Below are 19,706 nucleotides of genomic sequence, written 5' to 3' on the forward strand. Positions count from 1 at the left end.
CTCACTTGCAAACAGGAGCACCTCAGGGTTGTGATCATGCATGTTTTCTCCCAGTGCTAGTGAAGGGATGATACTAACAACTGTGTTTAAATGTGTTTTTCTTCTCTAGGAATAAACCTGCATCTTTCTTTAGACACCTCCTCCTCCCAAAAGCCACTTTGTTTTCTTGTCTCACATTAGGAAAAAGAAATCCATACACTTTGCATGTAAAAAGGTGACTTAAAAATGCAGAAAGTCTCAACATTCCCTCCCCAAATCCTTTGGAGACTGAGTCAGTCACGTGACTTCAAAAAGGCAAATATGGCACAAAAGAATGGAAATTAAGTTAAAAAAATCAATTTTATAAATATTCTTCCTCTGTACAAATTTTCACAGCCCCAAACCCTCCCACCCATTTTTATTCACATTTAGTTCTGTTTAATTCCCACCCAGATTTATTTTTAAATCATAAAATATATATTTTTAAATCTGTTCATATTTTAAAATATTTACAGGAAAAGTTCCTTCTGTTGAGGTCATGAAGAGTCTGTACAAGGAGAAGGTGGAGGGGGATAGAGGTGAAAATAGCTTCGTTCCGTGGCAGGAGACGGAGGGCAACTTTCTTCTGCCGACATGTACTGACTGCGAGGTGTGGGTGGAGGGGGATAAGGGTCTGAGTCTGAATTTAAATCTATATAGTATTTGTTGGCCTTCCATCGACTGGTGGTGTAGTCACTGTCACAAACATCTGTGCTGCATGGGGTTGTGGGTGGAGCTATCCCTCGTATTAGGTACGGCCTGCAAAAAAACCAACACACATATGCATTAGTTGCAGGCTGGGGAGAAAAGAGAGACAAAAGAAAGAGATGAGAAATGAACAGCTCTGTGTCTTCAGTCTAGATGCTCATTAATGCTATGTGAGCCTTGATTCAGGTGTTTGGAAGGACCCAATAAGAAGCTCCTGAACTGTGTTATATTTGAATGGCACAACTGTCCTCACATAACAGCATATTCTTCCAGCTCCTAACCTGCCAGAGGAAACCACCATGACTATTTAGGCCAGTCATTGAAACAGGCTGACAAATAGGTTAGCTGGAGAAGACAAAGTTGAGTGGAGACCTCATAGTAGTCTCTCAGTATCTGAAGGGGCTACAGGCAGAGAGGGACTCTGTTAGGAACTGCAGCGATAGGACAAGGGTAATGGGTTCAAGTTGGAGGAGGGGAAATTTAGGTTAGGTTAGATGAACAAGTCTTTTCCTGTGAGGGTGGTGAGACACTGGCACAGGTTGCCCAGGGAGGCTGTGGCTGCCCCAACCCTGGCAGTGTTCAAGGCCAGGCTGGATGAGCCTTGAGCAACCTGCTCTGGTGGGAGGTGTCCCTGCCCAGGGCAGGGGGCTGGGACTAGATGATCTGTAAGGTCCATTCCAACCTCTAAAATTCTATGATTCTATGACTCATCGAAGAGTTTTAAGATAAGCTTGAGGAACTGGTGGGATGAGTCCTGTGACTGGAGTGCTGTGCTGGGTAGTTACAGGCACTTCAGGAAGGATAGGCAGGGAAGGCATTGCACATAGCTGAGGGGTTGGAATGTATGGAGCAATGGCAATGGTGTGGTTGAGAACCTCTAAGTAAGGATCAATGGACAAAAAATAACACAGATATCATTGTGGAAGTCCACTATAGACCACCCAACCAGGATGAAAAGGCTCATGAATTATTCTTCGAGGAACTGGATTATGCCTCCAAATCTATATTCCTTATCCTGGTTGGGCATTGGAACAGCTCCCCAGGGAAGTGGTCACAGCACCAAACCTGACAGAGTTCAAGGAGTGTTTATACAATGCTGTGAGGCACAGGGTGTGATTATCAGGGATGTCCTGTGCAGGGACAGGAGTTGGACTAGATGATCCTCAGGGGTCCTTTCCAACTCAGGAGATTCTGTGATTCTGTGAACTGAATGGAAAACACCAGCTTTCTCTACACAGGATGCTCAGTGACTGTTAGCAATATAACATACATAATTTGAATGGTCATTTATTAAGAGAGGGAAAGGATGTTTTAAAGTAAAGTCTGAACAAGAGAACATTTTGCTTAAGACACAAAACTAAAGAATGGAACAACAGATGATTTAACAAACATTTTTATATCTGAACTGTACCTGTAAGATCTTGTGTTTGAAGGAATGTTTGAGGAATAAAACATCTCTGCATTATACAGGGAGCGATCGGTAGCTGGGGAAGGAGGTGGGTTCAAAATCTAGGAAGAACAGGAAAAAGAAATGTGAAAATTTGGGTTAATTATACAACTGTACTTATTTTGAAAATATTATTTATGCCTTCACCCTGTCACTCATCCTTATTCCAGTTTCCTCTCCTTGCTGCTTGGGTGGGTTAATGCCTGTTTAAAGATCACAGAAGTTCATTATGAGACTTCACTTTGGAGTTAGGTACAGTGCAGTCCATCAAAGTTCTCACATTACAGGGAATTTTCTTCCTTGTCACACCCATTATTATGCTGGAAGGCTGGGGCAAAGCTGGAAACTAGACCCAGTTTTGCTGAATCTCATTGCACTTCCTTGGATGTAAGGACTGATAGTATCCTCAGCAGATGCTAATGGGAAATAAAGCACATTCCACTCCCAGCAGGGTCAGGAAGCCAAGCTCCTTTACTACAACTAATACAACTCCATCCTTCCCTGACTGCTTCATTTTTACTGTTCTTCTGTAAACATATCATTTTGGCACAGTTCACAATGCAAAAACCCTGTGAGCTAAAACCAGTTGTAGCCTGTCTGTGTGTGCACAGACAGCAGCCACACATACAGCCTGGCTCTGTGTGTGCAGACATGGCTGCTGCTAACCCCCACATAAGGAACAAAGTTCAGCATGCTTCAGAATAATTTAGGCTTCTTCCCCTAGCAGGAAGCAGAACCCCTGACATGGCTAGCAGGACATTGGCCTAAACCCAAGAAGAGCACTTCATCCCTTCCAGGGTGGAAAATTACACCACTGCTGTTGATTGAGCCTTGCTACTGATGCAAGCATCTTGTGCACTGCCTGTGCTGGGCATTCTGCCAAACCATGGCCTGCCACAGTGACCATCCTTCCTCTGTCTCTGCTCTTCTCCCACAGTACTACCCTGAAATCAGTGGAGTGCAGAGCACTGTTTCCATCCTCACTGTGCAGCATCTAGCCAAGTGATTCCTGCTCACTGAGCTCAGCTCATCGTTACTAGTACTGACAAGTCCTGCATCCAGATTCATATGAGGGGAGACAAGCTTGAATACCACCCACTGCCAACTGTGGGGAGTGATGAGCAATTGCACCAAGAGTATCTCCAGAAATCCTCTTCCTTGGAGGAGCACTGCATGCTACTTCTGGATTTGCTCCTGCTAACACCCTGAGCTGCGCAATACCACTTCCCACTGAGACTAAACACAGCAGCACTGTCAGCCTGTGGCCAGGTTCTCAGCTATATAAACTGGCATAACTTCATTGGCATCGATTCCTTTCCAGCCTCAATTCATTGGGCTGACTCTCAGTACCACTAAGATGTGTTAAAATCACAGAAAAAAGCCAAGTCAGTTAGATGCTCAGATCTGTCCTTGTGATTACTGCCATAAAGCTGAGTAATTAGCTGCCAGGCAGAACTCAACAAAACATTTGGATTAAGCAGTAAACTTTAATGTAACTTGCAACAGCTTCCTTCTGAGAATCCAGCATGGCTTTCATGGCTGCTATCATCCCTGCAGGCCCTGGCTGACACAGCCCAGAGTGGAAAGTCCAGAAGAAAAACTTCCAGCAACAGTGAGATTAGCTTAGGCCACAAGTCAAATGGAGGAGTTGATCTTTTGGCCAACACAGATCCCATAGAATCACACAGCCAGATCAGCTCTTGAGCTTCTTTTCTCTTTCAAGCTTTTTTTTAAGTGAGTGTTTTTTCTGTTCATCCTTTTCAGTGTGGCACTGACACATCAATCAGGTAGCAGCATGAAATTGTTCAGCATGTTACAGAGACACTGGAGAGGCACGAGATAAGCTAAACTAGGAGAGCTGCTGAGTGCCAAACATCTGCCAGCTGTCACTAGCTTCTTGCTGGCTTCACACAGAAGGCAAGGCAAGAAATAGGTAAGCAATTTTACCTTATCAATAGATAAGCTCACAAACCTCTCTTTTCCACCTCTGTCCTTCTTAAAGGGGAGAGAGAGAGCACATTTGTCACTGGCTGAAACACTATCAAAATGCCCATATATGTAACATAACAGTTTGCATGTAAACACAAATGCATGGACACCCACACAGTATGTGGGCCCCTGAAAAATCACCTCCACAGCTGGCAGATCAACTCTGCTGTGTGAGGGTTAAGAGTGAATGCATGTATTGCTCAGAAGCACTAAGGAAAAAACTGTCACCATAAAATGCTGGCAAAGAATAACCTTTGTATGTCTCTCCTACATATTCATAGCAAACCATTTCCCTTCGCACTGCATGTCTTTGAATTCATGAAACTGTGATCTGGGGACTAAAATTCCATCACTTCCAACACTTGAAAGTCAGAAAAGGAGCTAAATTACAGCTGAAAAAATGCAAGCAAAGTAACCTCTGCTTCACACTGCTGTACCAGTGCTCTCCCCCAGCACACTCACTTGGTTTTCTGAATCAACAATCGACACTTTATCTAAACAGCAAGTTGAGCTTATTTCCCAGGCGTTTGCATTCCAGTCCTGTTGCGTCTTGTTTGCCTTATTATCCCATGTGTGCCTGCAGCACTACGCAGTGCAAAATGTCACTGGGCCACTGACATCAGAGTGGACAAAGAACAAAGGAGGTGCCACCTCCCAGGGAGGCACAGAAGTGTCCAGGAACAAACCAGCTGAGTATCACACTAGTAACAAAACATTTTGGACACCACAGAGCTCTTCAGTGAGGTTCAGTGAGCTGGGTCTGTCTTTCACAAACAGTTAACACCCAAGAACAACAGTTATTAACATTCTATGTAGCAGCACAAATTTTCATCTTTCTTTTCCTCAGCAGTGGCAAATACCTAACCCACAGGTGTATCTTCAAGGCTTACCTGTGGGTAGAACCTTTCTTTTCCTCAGCAGTGGCAGATACTTAACTCACAGGTATATCTTCAAGGCTTACCTGTGGGTAGAAAGTGGCTTTAGTGCTGGATGAGCTACTTGAAGAGGCTCCAGTAACGTGGTTTCTGTCATACAAGGGGGCACCACTGCTTCCTCCCATAAGACTCATGGAGCTAATCATGGACTTCCCACAAGAGATGCCTGCATTGAAACAGAGAGGAAAACAAGGTGAGACAAACCATAGTTTTATCTACCAATTCAAAACAGAAGACAAATCCACAGCTTGGCAAACCCCTGCAATGCTACTGGTTGTCACTTTGGGAAGTGTTTGATGGAACCACTCCAAGATTACAAGGAACAACACTTTTTGTACGGAAGAACATCTCACCCTCAGGCCACTTACTGTCTCCCTGCAGCACTGAACTCCTCACAACCTGCTCTCACATGCTGCTGAGAAAGAAATCTCCAGAACCAGATCCAAAGTTTTGACCCAAATGTTTAACTAAGACATTTTCCAATTAAACGAACTTAGGCATTTGCAAATAAAGCACCATGCAGTGCCCAAGAAAAACAAGCTAGACACCTCAAAAGTTTTCATTTCCATCCTAAGAAATTCAATTTCAAGTACATGAACAACAGCAAACCCCAATTATTTTCACAGAAAAAAAATCACAGTTAAAACTGAAAGTCAGCAGAGGCAAAAGGAAGGAAACCTGGGTTACAGGAAAAGGGAAGACAACATTCTCCAGTCTGGTTTAGGCAATTAATTTTCACCTTCTTCCTGTCAGACTATTCAGTGCTAATGGAAGAGTTTAGTTTGGGAAGTTTTCAGATGCAGGAAATATTTATTACAAGCAGAGTCACTCTATTTGTAATCACCACTTGTGACTATACACCTTTTCTGGAGATGCCATGGTATTAGGAGCCTATGTATTTTCTTTGGAATAAACCTCAATAGCCATATTTTCAGCTGCTGTAACTTGCCACAGCAATATGGATTAGAAAAGACAAACAAATATGAATGAGAATCAGAATGACAGCTCAGCTTAGCACCTACACAAGCACAGAAGGAAACCACTGATACCTACTTTAATTGAAAAAGCTTTAGTGTGAAGTTCAATTTAAAACCCTCCTGCAAAGACTTCACCTGCAGTGATTTCATCTGCAAATTTTATTTCCTACCACAAAAGCCTCTTGATAACCAGAGTGACAGAACTGAAGCAGAAACAGCTGACCACAGCCATGAAAGCCCAGGAAAGGCTAAACCCAAGTTGCATTTGGCTATCTTCAAAGCCATGGCTAGAAGAAAACAAACAATTAGCACATCTCAAAAACTTGTTTAATATGAAGAGGTGCCACATCTTTTCACTTGTCTTTATCATCTATGTGGTGCTCAGCTGACATGAAAAGCAGACTCCAAGCACTCTGAAATCTGGAGTTCTCGCATTTTGACCCTGTCTGGCAGGTTTACAGGTGAACATTGACTTTCCAACTTCCTGAAAAATATGAAGAGATATTCTTTCTTCTCAGGGCTTTGTAGTTAAGAAGTTTGCTATTTCCTCTAAGCAAAACGTATTTTACATTTGTAAAATAATTTTAGGTGCATCATTTCAGTGTTTGCTTTTAAAATAGTTTGAGGTACATCACTTAAGTGTTTCCTTTGATATGTCTATGATGTTTCTGGGTCCTTATCTATTAGCTGAATGTCCTGAGTTTTAATTCATACTTTGAACCCTCCTCTGATGTCACCATGACAGCTGCAGGCACTTCTGCAGATGGATGCTTTAAGTGCTTTGTGAGGTAGAGAAGCTTTGCAGTTTTACACATGTAGGACTAAAACACAGAGAGAATAAACAGTTTATCCAAAAGCAAACAGAAAAGCTGTCTCAGAGATGAGCTAAACCAAAGGGATGTTTTTGTTACACTTCAGCAGCCAGACTACAAAACCCCTGAGTTTCCTTGTGTTCTTCCACATTTGCTGTTGTAACTTTGGTGAGGGAGGTTGAACCCCTCATTTTTGTATTACAGTAAACTAAGATTCACTTCTTTACTCTGCTTCTCTCCACTGTGGATTAATTTATCCATCCTGAGCAGACAGGACAAAACTGTATAAAGACTCGTGATGGACAGGAGAGACAGGAGGACATCTGAGCACAAGACCCAAAACCAGCTCAACAGAGCTCACAGTAGAAAGCTGAATGGCACATGCATTCTTACTTTCCAATACTGACCATGGTTCACTACTCTACATACTGTTTTGCAGGCCCTAGATGAGAACTGCTATGCAAACCTCAGGCTTTACTACACACACCAGAATGGACTATCCAAAGTGGATGTTTTCACTGGCAAAATACTGCATATATTCTATCAAAAAGACAGAAACCTGTGCAGATGCAGTTTAGCATAAAAATCACTTTTGAAGATCAGTCAATATGCCTAATGTGTCCCTGGAGGTTTTCAAGATGAGACTGGATGTGACACTTAGTGCCATGGCCTAGTAACCACAGTAGGGTTGGACTTGATGATCCTTGAGGTCTTTTCCAACCTGGTTGAGTCTATGATTCTATGATAATAGTTTTTGCATATCTGATCCAAATGACAGATTTATCCCCAAACCACCGGGCAGATCAACACCATTTAATTTGAAAACTCAAAATCCAGTGTAACAGTACTGATTAGACATCCTTAGCATCCTTACCAGTAAAAGTGCCATGTTGAGAACTTCCTGGAGCAATAAAATTAAGAGGGACATGAGGAGTGCCACTGACATACTCGTGTGGAAAAGGACTGTTGGGCCCAGCGTAGCGCTGACACACCACGCGCTGGCAGACAAAGTACATCCCTCCCATGACAAAAAGGGACAGGATTATCCCAATGACAGGACCGATGGCACTGCTGTGTGGCTGGGACTCATCTGAGGGTGGCTTTGATTTTTCTGGAAAGAGAGGAGAGAAAAAAGATAAAGGAGGTCATTAAAAATAGAGCAATATATATATTGCTTTTCCTCATGCAGCACGTCAGGCAGGTCACAGTCACTCACAAGGTCTTGAAAAGTATCTGCAGCACACTCAGGCAGCTTGAACTCCATATATTCTGATTCAATACACAAGACTTCATGCCTCCTCTTCCCCTCCATAAAGCAAAGTACCCTCCTTTTTGTCTAGCAATTAATTTTGTAACAGGATTACTTATCACCTTGATACAACAACAGCCTAGAAAGTTTCCTTTTCTTCCTCCCCCTCTCCAAAGTCTATGGGTCAAAGATACAGGACACTTAGAAACACTAAGTCCTTAATCAGAGAGGAATCTGCTCTCTGAAAAGCTATTTGGGCTAGCAATAACATTTCAAAAAATGCAACAATTTTCCCAGCAGGGAAGTTACCACATGTATTAAGCAGTGATGTCTTCCTGGATAATACAGGTATTTAAACAGAATACTTTTCCTTCCCAAAATAGGACTTGCTTTCAAAAACACCCACTTACAAACTGGAAGGAAAACACAATTCACAATATCTCAAATGTTTTCTACTTGTTAGTTTTCCCCCCCTATATAGCCAAATGCTAATAAAAAATGCTGCAGTACTTGAGATAAGCTATGCATCACATCTCCCCCTGATTATGGGCAACACATGCAAAACTCTTGCCAGATAAAACTGACACCTCTATGTTTCTCACATATGTGATGTTCTTCAGGGAAAGTGATATTTTTCCACACGATTCACACATTTACAAATTTGTTTTTTAACACACACAAACAGATACACTCAGAAAGTGAAAAAATCAAAATAAACTTGGACAAAGCCTATCGATTTCACATGCTCAGTTCAAACCTCTTCCCCCTTGACGAAGTTCTAAGAAGTGAAAGGGTTCATGTAAGATTCAAGCCTTCACTTCATAAAATTTTTCTCCAGTGGTTCTGGTTTCCACTTCAGTGGAAGGGAATGAAAAACAGCTGAAATTTGAGGAGGAAGATGAAGGAAATACAAAGATCTACCAATAAACTCTTAACAGCTCAGCATCAAGAACTCATTTCTGTCTTAAAGTTATCTCTTTTCACACTAATTAATGCATGACAGCTTTTATGTCAGTTAAGGTCCTAACTTTCAAATAGTCAGCTTAGTTCAGCTATGATACCAGCAAAAAGCAAAGCCAAAATTAAAACCTGTTCCCAAATTAGCTATTTTCAAGCACACAATTCTCATTTGGGGTTAAACGTAGCCTCTTTTGAATGCAAGATCCTTATCTAGAAGGTTGCAATCATTTTTATTCCCTACTTGAGTTCTTTCCCTCAGTCAAGCAAGAAACCACAGAATGCTCCGTGCCATAAAGAGGCTCCAGAGGAGACAATCTCATGTCTACACAGAGACACATTCAAATCAGTCAAGACCTAATTGCAGGACTGGACCCAAAGTGCAAACAGGAAACAGCTGCGTTAACTTGGCAGCACAAAAGTTTGCCAAGTGCACAAAGAAACTAAAGAAAAAGGAAGAAGTGGCTTTATATTATCCAAGGAATCGGGAGAACTGGGTGAAAGCTGAGAGAGAAATGGAAGATGTGGGAGAAACATCTTCAGTTGGAAATCTCCAACAGTTTTTGTCTCCGTTCGTTTAGCCTTTTCTTCTATTCCCCCTTTGGGCTCTTTTTATCACTCTTACTCATGAAACAAACATTTCCTTGCAGCATCTACCATGAAGATGAAAGGAAGACACAAGGTTAACCTGGACCAAACCAGGTGACCCTTCCTCTCATCCCAGCAGTGGCACAGCTTCTGACAACTGCTACTTCAAAACCTGACAAGACTCTCAGATACTACAGACTTTGCAATCAGCTAAGGTTGGTTCTATAGGCAACATTTTTAAGCCAAGTGCAGCATTTCTCTCCACAAACACAAACTGAGGTATTTGTTCAGAATGAACTACAGACAGACCAGCTCATCTGTTTGCTTTTAGTCTAAAGTGCTATGTTCCAACTATTTTGCTAAACCACTTGCTCACTACTAAATGCTCCCTTTATCTGCTCTATTGCCTGAAAATTTCATGCATTAGTCACCTCGGTGGTGCAAAAGACAGATATTGCTAGAGGAGCACAAGTGAATTTTATTGCCCACTCTGGACTGCAAAGCAACAGACTCTCTAAGGGCTAACCCAGCAACTGCCATGGGCCTGTCTGTACCATACAGAATCAACCAGGTTGGAAAAGACCTCCAAGATCATCAAGTCCAACCCTACCATGGTTACTAGACCATGGCACTAAGGGCCACATCCAGTCTCAGCTTCAAAACCTCCAGGGATGGTGAATCCACCACCTCCCTGGGCAGCACATTCCAATGCCTGAGCACTCTCTCCATAAAAAATCTCTTCCTAATAGCCAACCTAAACCTCCCATGGCAGAGCTTGAGTCTGTGCCCTCTTGTCCTGCTGCTGGTTGCCTGGGAGAAGAGACCAACCCCCACCTGACTCCAACCTCCTGTCAGGGAGTTGCAGAGGGTGAGAAGGTCTCCCCTGAGCCTCCTCTTCTCCAGGCTGAACACCCCCAGCTCCCTCAGCCTCTCCTCATGCCACTTGTGCTCCAGTCCCTTCACCAGCCTCGTTGCTCTGCTCTGGACCTGCTCCAGCACCTCAATATCGTTCCTGAACTGAGGGGCCTTGCGTAGACCTACTGCCAGGAGAATTCAAAGTAACATTTTTCCCACAAAAATCAAGGTCTCTCCTTATATTCCTTTTCCACTTGCACTTCAAGAGATCAGCTTGTGGTCTTTCGCTCACTGCATGCTAGTTTCTCCACATAACTATCCTCCACCTTGACCCTTAATTGCTAGGGGATAGGGCTGTGCATTTTTAAAAGACACCCCAAGCTCAGCAGCAGCTTTGCAAGTTCCAAGATACTGAGCACAGCTGAATCAGGTTCCCCTGAATATAGATCTGAAGGACCATGGAAAACAAGGCAGTGTTCTGTCCTGTACAGCACTTTAGAACTAGCTTGAACTAGCACTGGGATTTCAGTTCACCTTCACTATTGCTGTTTCTGCATGACCTGCAATAATATACCACACTGGAATAATACACTACCTGAAATAAGGTAGTACAGACTTGTTACACCATGCTGCAAGCTCACACTCTTTTGCTGCACAGACCAGTGGAAGAGCATGACTCTGTTTAGCAGCCATATACTATTGTCAAAATATTTGGCCAAGGTTCACTGAGCTTCCCTCAGAGAACATGACTCTGCAAAGACCAGGGCTCTGCAGAGGGAGGTAGGACATCAGCACTTGAATCTCAAGAAAAGACATCTCACCACACATGAGCTCATCAGAGCCATCAATGCAGTCTGGAAAGGAGTCACACTGTTGCTTCAGGAGGATGCACTGGCCACTTGCACATCGGAACTGGTTGGGTAGACAAATTGCTGCACAGAAGGAAAGAGAAGATTAGGTACTGATAGCATGGGAGCATTTGAGCATCTGAAGAAAACTGAAAGAAGTGAGACATGAAGGCACAGTGCATTTTGTATTATGAGCAGGCAGGCACTGAACACCTGCTTTGCTGCTGTGGGAAAAATGCAAGTCTCTGATTCTTGTTATTATACATCCTACTCAGTGGGGCTAAAATAAAATTTTGATCCCAGTAACTCCCCATCCTTTGTCAAATTAGTCCTGTTGGGGAAAGCTGAGAGCAAATCAGCAAGAATCTCCTACAATAACTAACAAAGTGTAGCTGATCTCATGTTATCAAAATGTAGTAACTTGGCATAGTAGAAAACCTTATCTGGTCCATATCATCTTATGTAGATCTATCTAATAATAAAACCTTGCAAAAGAACTCCAAAGTTTCTTATCTATATTCAGGAACCTCTGTCTCAGCAAAAAAGACTTGTATCTGTATGTCTCAAAAAGAGTCAGAATCCCAAATGGATGCTTTATGTTAGAACCACGAGTTCAGGAAAACTAATCTTACTATCACAATCAGCTTCATCAGATTTATCTTGACAGTCAATTTCTCCATTACAGCGCAAGTGTGCATCGATACACTGCCCCTTCTCACACTGGAACTGGGATGCAGAGCATATGGGGCAACTGTCCTCATCACTCTGGTCATCACACTCAGGAAAGCCATCGCAGCGCCACGCCATGGGGATGCAGTCAATCTCTCCAGTTGCACAGGTGAACTGATCTGGGGAACAAGTTGGAGGTTCTGGAGAAAGAGACAACAAATCACATTTGTATGTTTAATTTTAGCCCTTACAACAGAGTAAAAATGTGACAGACTTCTTCAAGGAAAACACAGTCATTCCTGCACTGGAGCTCTTCTGAGACAAGGTTAAGATTCCAGCCAAGAGGAAAACATGGTTTTGCATAAGGAATGAGATTTTTCCAACTTAATAAGAAAAACTGGATGCATGCTGACTGAAGCAGCTTGCTTTAGCAGTCAAGCACTGAACTAAGGACAGGAACTACAAACACTCTACTTGCTTTGGCTCTAACAGTCACCTTTGGAAGACACTGCCACGCACATAAACTCCAATGAATACTCAATTTCTGGCTGCAAACCACATTCTAAACAATTCTAATCCCTGCAACTGTATTAGCCTGGACCAACTCTTCATTAAAAAACCTGACACATTGGGCTAATTGGCAATGAACACATCTAAAACATATAATTTCTACAATATCTGTTTCTCTATTTTTCCAGTGGTTCCTCCACAGATTTCTGAGATGTGATTTGAAAACCATGAATGGAGAAAATCTGTATAGGACTGTTAAACATTAAGCTAAGTCCTCTTGCTGGAAAGTCTCTGGGCTGCAGGTCAGTGGAGGTTCAGAGAGGAGCTCTGTAGACCTGCCCTAATCTCACATTCTTCCACTGCAGAGACAGAACAGTGGAATGTGTGCACAGCCATTTTTATGTTTGTTGGACCAAACAAAGCTGAGATGTCCTTCCAATCTGACTTCTCGTGGACACCAAGATTCTGATATCTCTCCTTTCCACAAAATCTGACTTTCTGTGGACATCAAGATTCTGATATCTCTCCTTTCCACACCCACACTGTGGCTTAAGTTGCAATCACACCCTGATAGCACTAAGCAGCAGCTACTACCCCATACAGAGATGCAATAATTATGCTGTAGATAGGCATCCATAATTGCTTCCTTCATTATGTCAGAAGACAAAGACAATCCAGACCAAGAATCTATTGCAAAAAATGCTCCAACTTCTTACATAGACCAAGTTAGCACACACTTCACCACTAGTATCAATCAAAGAAACAGACAACGTGTAAGTCCATTCAGTTGTTATCAGCAACAGTTAATTATGGTCAAAATGAGGGAGGGATTTTAAAACACATTCCCTGCAGCAACCACATACATTTCCCCTGACTTCCAAAGTTGCTGGGTCAAAACCCTGTGATGTAATGATGTCAGTTAACAGAGGCAATCCCCAGTCCCCACAGCTGCTGTTGCTAACTAATGCTCTGAGTAGATGCTTTACCACCTGGATTAGCAGCACCACATCACACCCTGTGTATGACAACAGTCTGAGCAGGCTGGAGCTGTGCTCTGACACTGCATGGTAACACTCCTCTAGAAGTGTTCTGGTAAGATTCAGGCTCAGGAATGCACTTCACAAAGAACCCAGCACAAGGAAAGATTCTCAGCTGTAACCAATGGCCAGACTTTTGTGTATTTTTTCTCCTGAGGGTGGTGTTAAAAATCTTAGAGTGATGCAATTACATGCAAACCATTTTCAAAGTGCTGCTGCCCTTCCTTCATTAGGGAGAAATGCTCAAGAATGAGACTCAAGTATAATCAAGAGCTTGAAAACCAAAATGCAAATAAAAATCCAAATATGTTTGGATTTTGAAAAAAGGATGATTTTAACAAGTTTCTCATTTATGATTTATGGAGTAGCAATATGAGAATCGCAAATATAGCCAGTGGCCTGAGAGCTGTAGGTAAGATAAAGATGCCAGACACACATTAAGGTAATTCCTGAATTAAATTTCAATACAAGTGAGCTGTTTAAGTGATTCAACAGACAGATCACTACTTCTGCATTTAAAGCCACATTTATTGCTGCATTATGGTTGCAGCTGGCAAGCACAAGTTTGCATTTAAAAACTCGACAACATTTGGAGCAAGTCCAGAGGAGGCCACGAAGTTGCTAAGAGCACTGGAGCATCTCCCCTATGACGACAGGCTGAGGGAGCTGGGGCTGTTCAGCCTGGAGAAGAGAAGACTGTGTGGAGACCTCAGAGCAACTTTTCAATACCTGAAGGGCCTACAGGGAGCTGGAGAGGGACTCTGTGTTAGGAACTGCAGTGACAGGACAAGGGGTAATGGGCTTAAACTGGAAAGGATGGAAAGTCTAGGCTGGATGTGAGAAAAAAGGGTTCTACTCTAAGGGTGGTGAGACACTGGCACAGGTTACCCAGGGATGTGGTGGCTGCCCCGACCCCGGTGGTGGTCTCAGCCAGGCTGGATGAAGCCTTGAGCAACCTGATCTAGTGAGGAGGTGTCCCTGCCCAGGGCAAGGGGTTGGGACTAGATGATCTGTAAGGTCCATTCCAACCCCTAAATTCTATGATTCTATGATTTGTAAGGGTACATGGACTAATGTTCTCTACCCAAAAAGCTACCAAGCTATTCTGAAACACTGGCTAGTGGCTGTTACCAGGGCAGACAAGATAGTTTAAAAAGTTGTTGCAGGCTTAGTGAAGGATTAGAATGAAAAAAAATCCAACCCAGACACTGAAATGGAGGCCATGAATTTTTAGATTTATAGCTGAAGACACAAAGGAGTGGAATGTCCCAATCTCTTGTTGTCCATGTTGTGCAACAGCAAAGCAGCAAGAAGTATAATTAGACTGATCCACCCTGTCCCCCCCGACAGAACCAGCACTACTCCAACACCACAGAGCATGTTGTGGCCATGGGAAAGAAAACTGTTTAGAATGGAAACCACTGCCCCAGGGGAGGTCAGAGTTCAGCCAGAAAATGAAATCCACAGCAAAATGAACACATGAAAAGAAGTCAAGAGGACCAAAAGAGCCAAAACATTTAAGATATGATGCTTCCCCAAGAAAACCCAGTGTTTTGCTTTGTTTTGAATCCACTCTGCAAGTGTAGCCTTAACAGTTCCCAAAAGTGCTGGGATTGTGAAAGGGAAGGGTAAAGGAAAAGACTACCATGTGAAAAGAGGAGAGCTACCTTAATCAAAAAGAACTGCAATGCAGCCTACATTTCATAACGAGCCAGTACAGTGTTCCATGAGGCCAAAACAATTTGAAAGCCTGGAGTATCACACCGTGGAAATCATATGCAGGTTTTGCTGCTAGGTCATCACAGGCTGATGCAGCATCATCTCATAAGCATTTGTTTAAAGAACAAACCTGTCACATTGTACAACTGTAAGAATCTCAGTAGAAGATGCAAGTATTTTCAGATCAAACAAGAATATTTTGCTCACAATGAAAAGTCACATATGCCCAAAAGCTGAAGCAGAAAACAGCTGGTAGAAGAATCAAATCATTTAACATGATGCAACACGACACGTGTAGGAAAACGATGTGTAAATCCACTTTTTGGACTGGAATGCAACCTCAACCCCCATTTTTTGATATGAATTGGTTAGCAGTGCTGTTAAATCTAACTCACCTCCACATGTTAAGAGATTCTGTAGAAGCACAAGGTGCTCAGGGCACGAGCACCGTGGAGTTCCATCCCCTTTGGCAATGCAGATGTGTGAGCACCCACCATTGTCTCGGGAGCAAGGATGCACAGCTGGAGAAACACACAGAACAGAATTATTACAGAGCATAAAAGAAATCATAACTACTCCTAGCTAGGGCAAACTCAAACACCACTCACAAACCACTTCTGTTTGAGTAACCAAGATTCCACTCCAAATTCGCAGGAAGATAAATGCAGGATTTTTCAGTTTAGTGCTCAAAAGCTGATTTACTACTTCACAAGGACTACATTGCTCCCAGTCACAGTGATATGAACAACCTGCCCACTGGAGAGGGGTTGGAACTAGACAACCTTCAAAAGGTCCCTTCCAACCCAAACCATTCTATATGGAGACCTGTAAAGGACTTTGAAAGGAGTTTGGGAGCTGAAGAGAACTGAAAAAGCAGGTTTGAGAAGGCTGTATTTACATCCTACCTAGACATCCCACCTACGTTTCTAGAGTAGGCATCAGTAATTGACATATGTCACTGGAGAATGCCAACCCTCAAAACCCTCAGGAATTCTCCTATGAAGGGCTTGTGATATCCAGTGCTTCGACTTCCTGTGACTCACAAAACTGCAATGTAGGCACACACTGATTTTTTTTTTTAAGACAAGAAGCTACATGGCTGTGTTCCCAAACACTAACCCAGAAGCATCTGAGAACTCCTGATAAAATTATTTTAAATTAACATTAGGGGTTGTTAGCCTGGACAGGAGGCTCAGGGGAGACCTTATCACCCTCTCCAACTCCCTGACAGGAGGTTAGAGTCAGGTGGGGGTTGGTCTCTTCTCCCAGGCAGCAGGACAAGAGGGCACAGACTCAAGCTCTGCCAGGGGAGATTGAGGTTGGATATTAGGAAGAGATTTTTTATGGAGAGAGTGATCAGGCATTGGAATGTGCTGCCCAGGGTGGTGTTGGATTCACCATTCCTGGAGGTTTTGAAGATGAGACTGGATGTGGCACTTAGTGCCATGGCCTAGTAACCATGGTATGGTTGGACTGGATGATCTTGGAGGTCTTTTCCAACCTGGTTGACTCTATGTTAAGAAACAGGCACAGAGAAGGGAGGTCACTGTCTGAGGACCTCAGCCCAACAGAGTCAGAAGACACCCAGTCTCAGGTCTGCTTACCCTAGCTGACAGCTGAGCATCTGCTGGAGCAACCTGTGGCTCTACAGTCTGTTATTAGGGATGCTGCTGAACAATGCAGCTATGCTACTACTAGTGCTATGGACCAAGATTTCCACAGGGAAGAAATAAGTCTAGATATAAATTCTAGGAAGTGCCAAGTAACATACTGTAGCTGTGCAGCAATGCTTGTTGGCAAGAACAAGGAACTTGTTTCTCTTCCTCTTCCAGGATCCTGACTGGCCAAGCTGAAAGCTTTCCATGGCTTACTTGAAGCTCACTGGGCAACATTATTACAGTATTCAGCTGGATGAGGACTTTGAGAGGCAATGACCAACACTGAGACAGATCAGATACTGAAATAAACTCACAGAATTCTTCCATATCAAGCTCTTCCACAGCATGAATGCCTGTTAGGTGAGCAATCCTGCCTTGAATTCTAGTCCTTTTGTACCCATTCACTTTCTCCACTCTCTCAATCATCTGCTGCTGACGATCAATCCAATACAGGTGATTCCCCAGCACAGTGAGTCCCATGGGCTGAAGGATGTTGGAGTCCTCCAGGGTCACACGGTTAGCACCTGAGATCAACAAAAACAAACACTAGTTTTACACCAGTTGATTTTTAAGTAATTTTGTTAAAAAAAAATCACTAACAAAACAACAACCCAACCAAAACCCAAACCAAAACTTGAAAGTAGTTAGCTACAAGGTCATCAGCTTCATTTGTCTATGCATAACAAGGCTCTGCTTGTTCAGTCTCCTCCTCTCAGGCAAATGCAACTAGTTGCCATGCCATGAGAGGAAGCAGATACAACATGAAACACAGCTGATCCTTGCATGCACTGGCTGCTCAGCCAGCCACGATCAGCCTCATGGTGATGTGCTCTGCTGTGTGTAACTCTGAGCAGTCCCTGAAAGCTGATACAGACTCAGCTCTTAGGCCAAAAATCTTACACTACATTTACACACAGAGCAGCACACCAAGAGCGAAATCAAGAGTGAACATCAAGGGACACCAAGAGTGAAATACAACCAACCAGTTTCACTGCCATGACTCAGATAGAACACATATATAAAGCAAAGCAAGAGGCAAGTGCACAATTTCACTGCCATGACTCAGATAAAACACATACATAAAGCAAAGCAAGAGGCAAGTGCACAAACCTTGCCATAGGCTATGTGACAAGCACACCTGTATGATCACAAAAGAAAAGCACATATTCTATCAGCCATGCTTTTCTTCACCTTCTCTTTTTTGTAACCAACCAGAAAACTCAAACTCTAAGTAACTCAGTATGCTCTTAAATAGGAGCACTATTAAATGCTTTTCTGCTTTATAGAAATGTCTAAAAATCTGCTCTAAGCCAATGTGTAAAAATCAGGTCAAACAAAAATGCATTTATTACTGCTTTTTACTTTAATTACTTGAAGTCTTCTACTGCCTGCTGCCCTACACCTACTGGCATTTAATTCTGGCTTTTATTATGCCTTTCTAGGGTGAACTAGAGATTCCAAATTACTCTATTAACTCACAGAGACCATTCTGACGCTGTGTATGTATGTGCGTGCTGGATATATCTGATTTAAAAAATGAGAAATCAAAACAAAATTGCAGTTTGGTGTCTCTGCTCTCATATTTCATTTTGGAATAAGGAACTTATGTCTGCCTGAATTTTAAAATAAAAGCTTCTAACATCTACAGAAAATGAGGTTATAGAATCTGAATACATAACAAAAAAGTGATGAGAACTGGATTCAACTAATTTGCTGCATTAATTAGCTCAAGCTCAGCCAAGCATGAGAATGTCACATGAACAGTTTCTATTAGTTCTGCACATAAAATTACCACCTGAAAAGTAAGACACGGACCTGTTAGCAGGTCCAGAGGTGGGTCATGAGGATGATCAGAGGGTTGGAGCACCTCTCCTATGGCCACAGGCTGAGAGAGCTGGGGATGTTCAGCCTGGAGAATAGAAGGCTCAGGGGAGACCTCAGAGCAGCCACTCCCAGTACTTAAAGAGGGATTAGAAAAAAGGGTGGGAGCAACTTCTTACATGGGCAGATAGTGATAGGACAAGGGGGAATGGTTTTAAACTCCTTTCAGTTTAACTCCAACTGAAAAATTCGAGAACCTTCAGCACAAACTTCAGGCACCTCCATAACCACATCATCTCCCCAGATCTACAACAGAATAAGGATGCCTACAGCAGTCTAATTGGCATGAAAGATGCTATACACAATTTTGGCCCAATTTATTCAACAGTCTTTGTTTATGCTAAAAACCTTTTCCCTAATATATGCCCATTTTAAAGCATTTTGCTCAAAAAATACTGTTTAGAGGAACTAATTTAAATCAACATCTCTTGGGCTGTCAAGTTTCTTCTAAAGTTGTGATGCAAGACTGCAAAATATTTTAAAATAAAAATATGCTGTTAACTCACTTAGAACATCAACAGCTCAGTGAATCAAATTACCATGAGCTCTACTGAATCAAATATAACCATAGTTTTCTGGCTATATGATACATCTCCTCTAGTTCATAAACACTGTTTTCTTTGAATCCTGGATGTATTTTCCCCTGCTTTTCTATTACCTATATGGTTTGATTCTTTAGTTGTGACCACATCAAATAAATGGATCTTGCAAAGAGAACCAAAGAAGTGGACTAAAATATATCTACAGCATGCAAGCACATGCTTACATGGAGTTTAAACACAAGGAAAAGGAGTAACATGTGCAAAGGAAGCTGCAATCACAAGATACAGTCACCAGCATGTGATGGCC

At 42.6% G+C, this 19,706-nt stretch overlaps 1 protein-coding gene across 1 annotated transcript in view; it reads right to left on the reverse strand.

Annotated features, from left to right (window-relative positions):
• Positions 1-320: 320 nt before the first annotated feature.
• LRP5 (low density lipoprotein receptor-related protein 5) overlaps positions 321-19,706 on the reverse strand; it is a 122,540-nt gene continuing 103,154 nt past the window's right edge. Inside the window, exons 15-22 of the mRNA XM_009079257.1 lie at positions 17,291-17,500; positions 15,714-15,839; positions 12,016-12,252; positions 11,357-11,467; positions 7,761-7,997; positions 5,124-5,263; positions 2,138-2,235; positions 321-777 (exon numbers count right to left, since the gene is read on the reverse strand). Of these exons, the coding sequence (XP_009077505.1) occupies positions 516-777; positions 2,138-2,235; positions 5,124-5,263; positions 7,761-7,997; positions 11,357-11,467; positions 12,016-12,252; positions 15,714-15,839; positions 17,291-17,500 (1,421 nt within the window). The 3' untranslated portion in view covers positions 321-515. The remainder of the gene's footprint in view (positions 778-2,137; positions 2,236-5,123; positions 5,264-7,760; positions 7,998-11,356; positions 11,468-12,015; positions 12,253-15,713; positions 15,840-17,290; positions 17,501-19,706) is intronic.

This window comes from Acanthisitta chloris, unplaced genomic scaffold (genome assembly GCF_000695815.1).
Source record: "Acanthisitta chloris isolate BGI_N310 unplaced genomic scaffold, ASM69581v1 scaffold1737, whole genome shotgun sequence".
Classification (NCBI taxonomy): Eukaryota; Metazoa; Chordata; class Aves; order Passeriformes; family Acanthisittidae; genus Acanthisitta; species Acanthisitta chloris.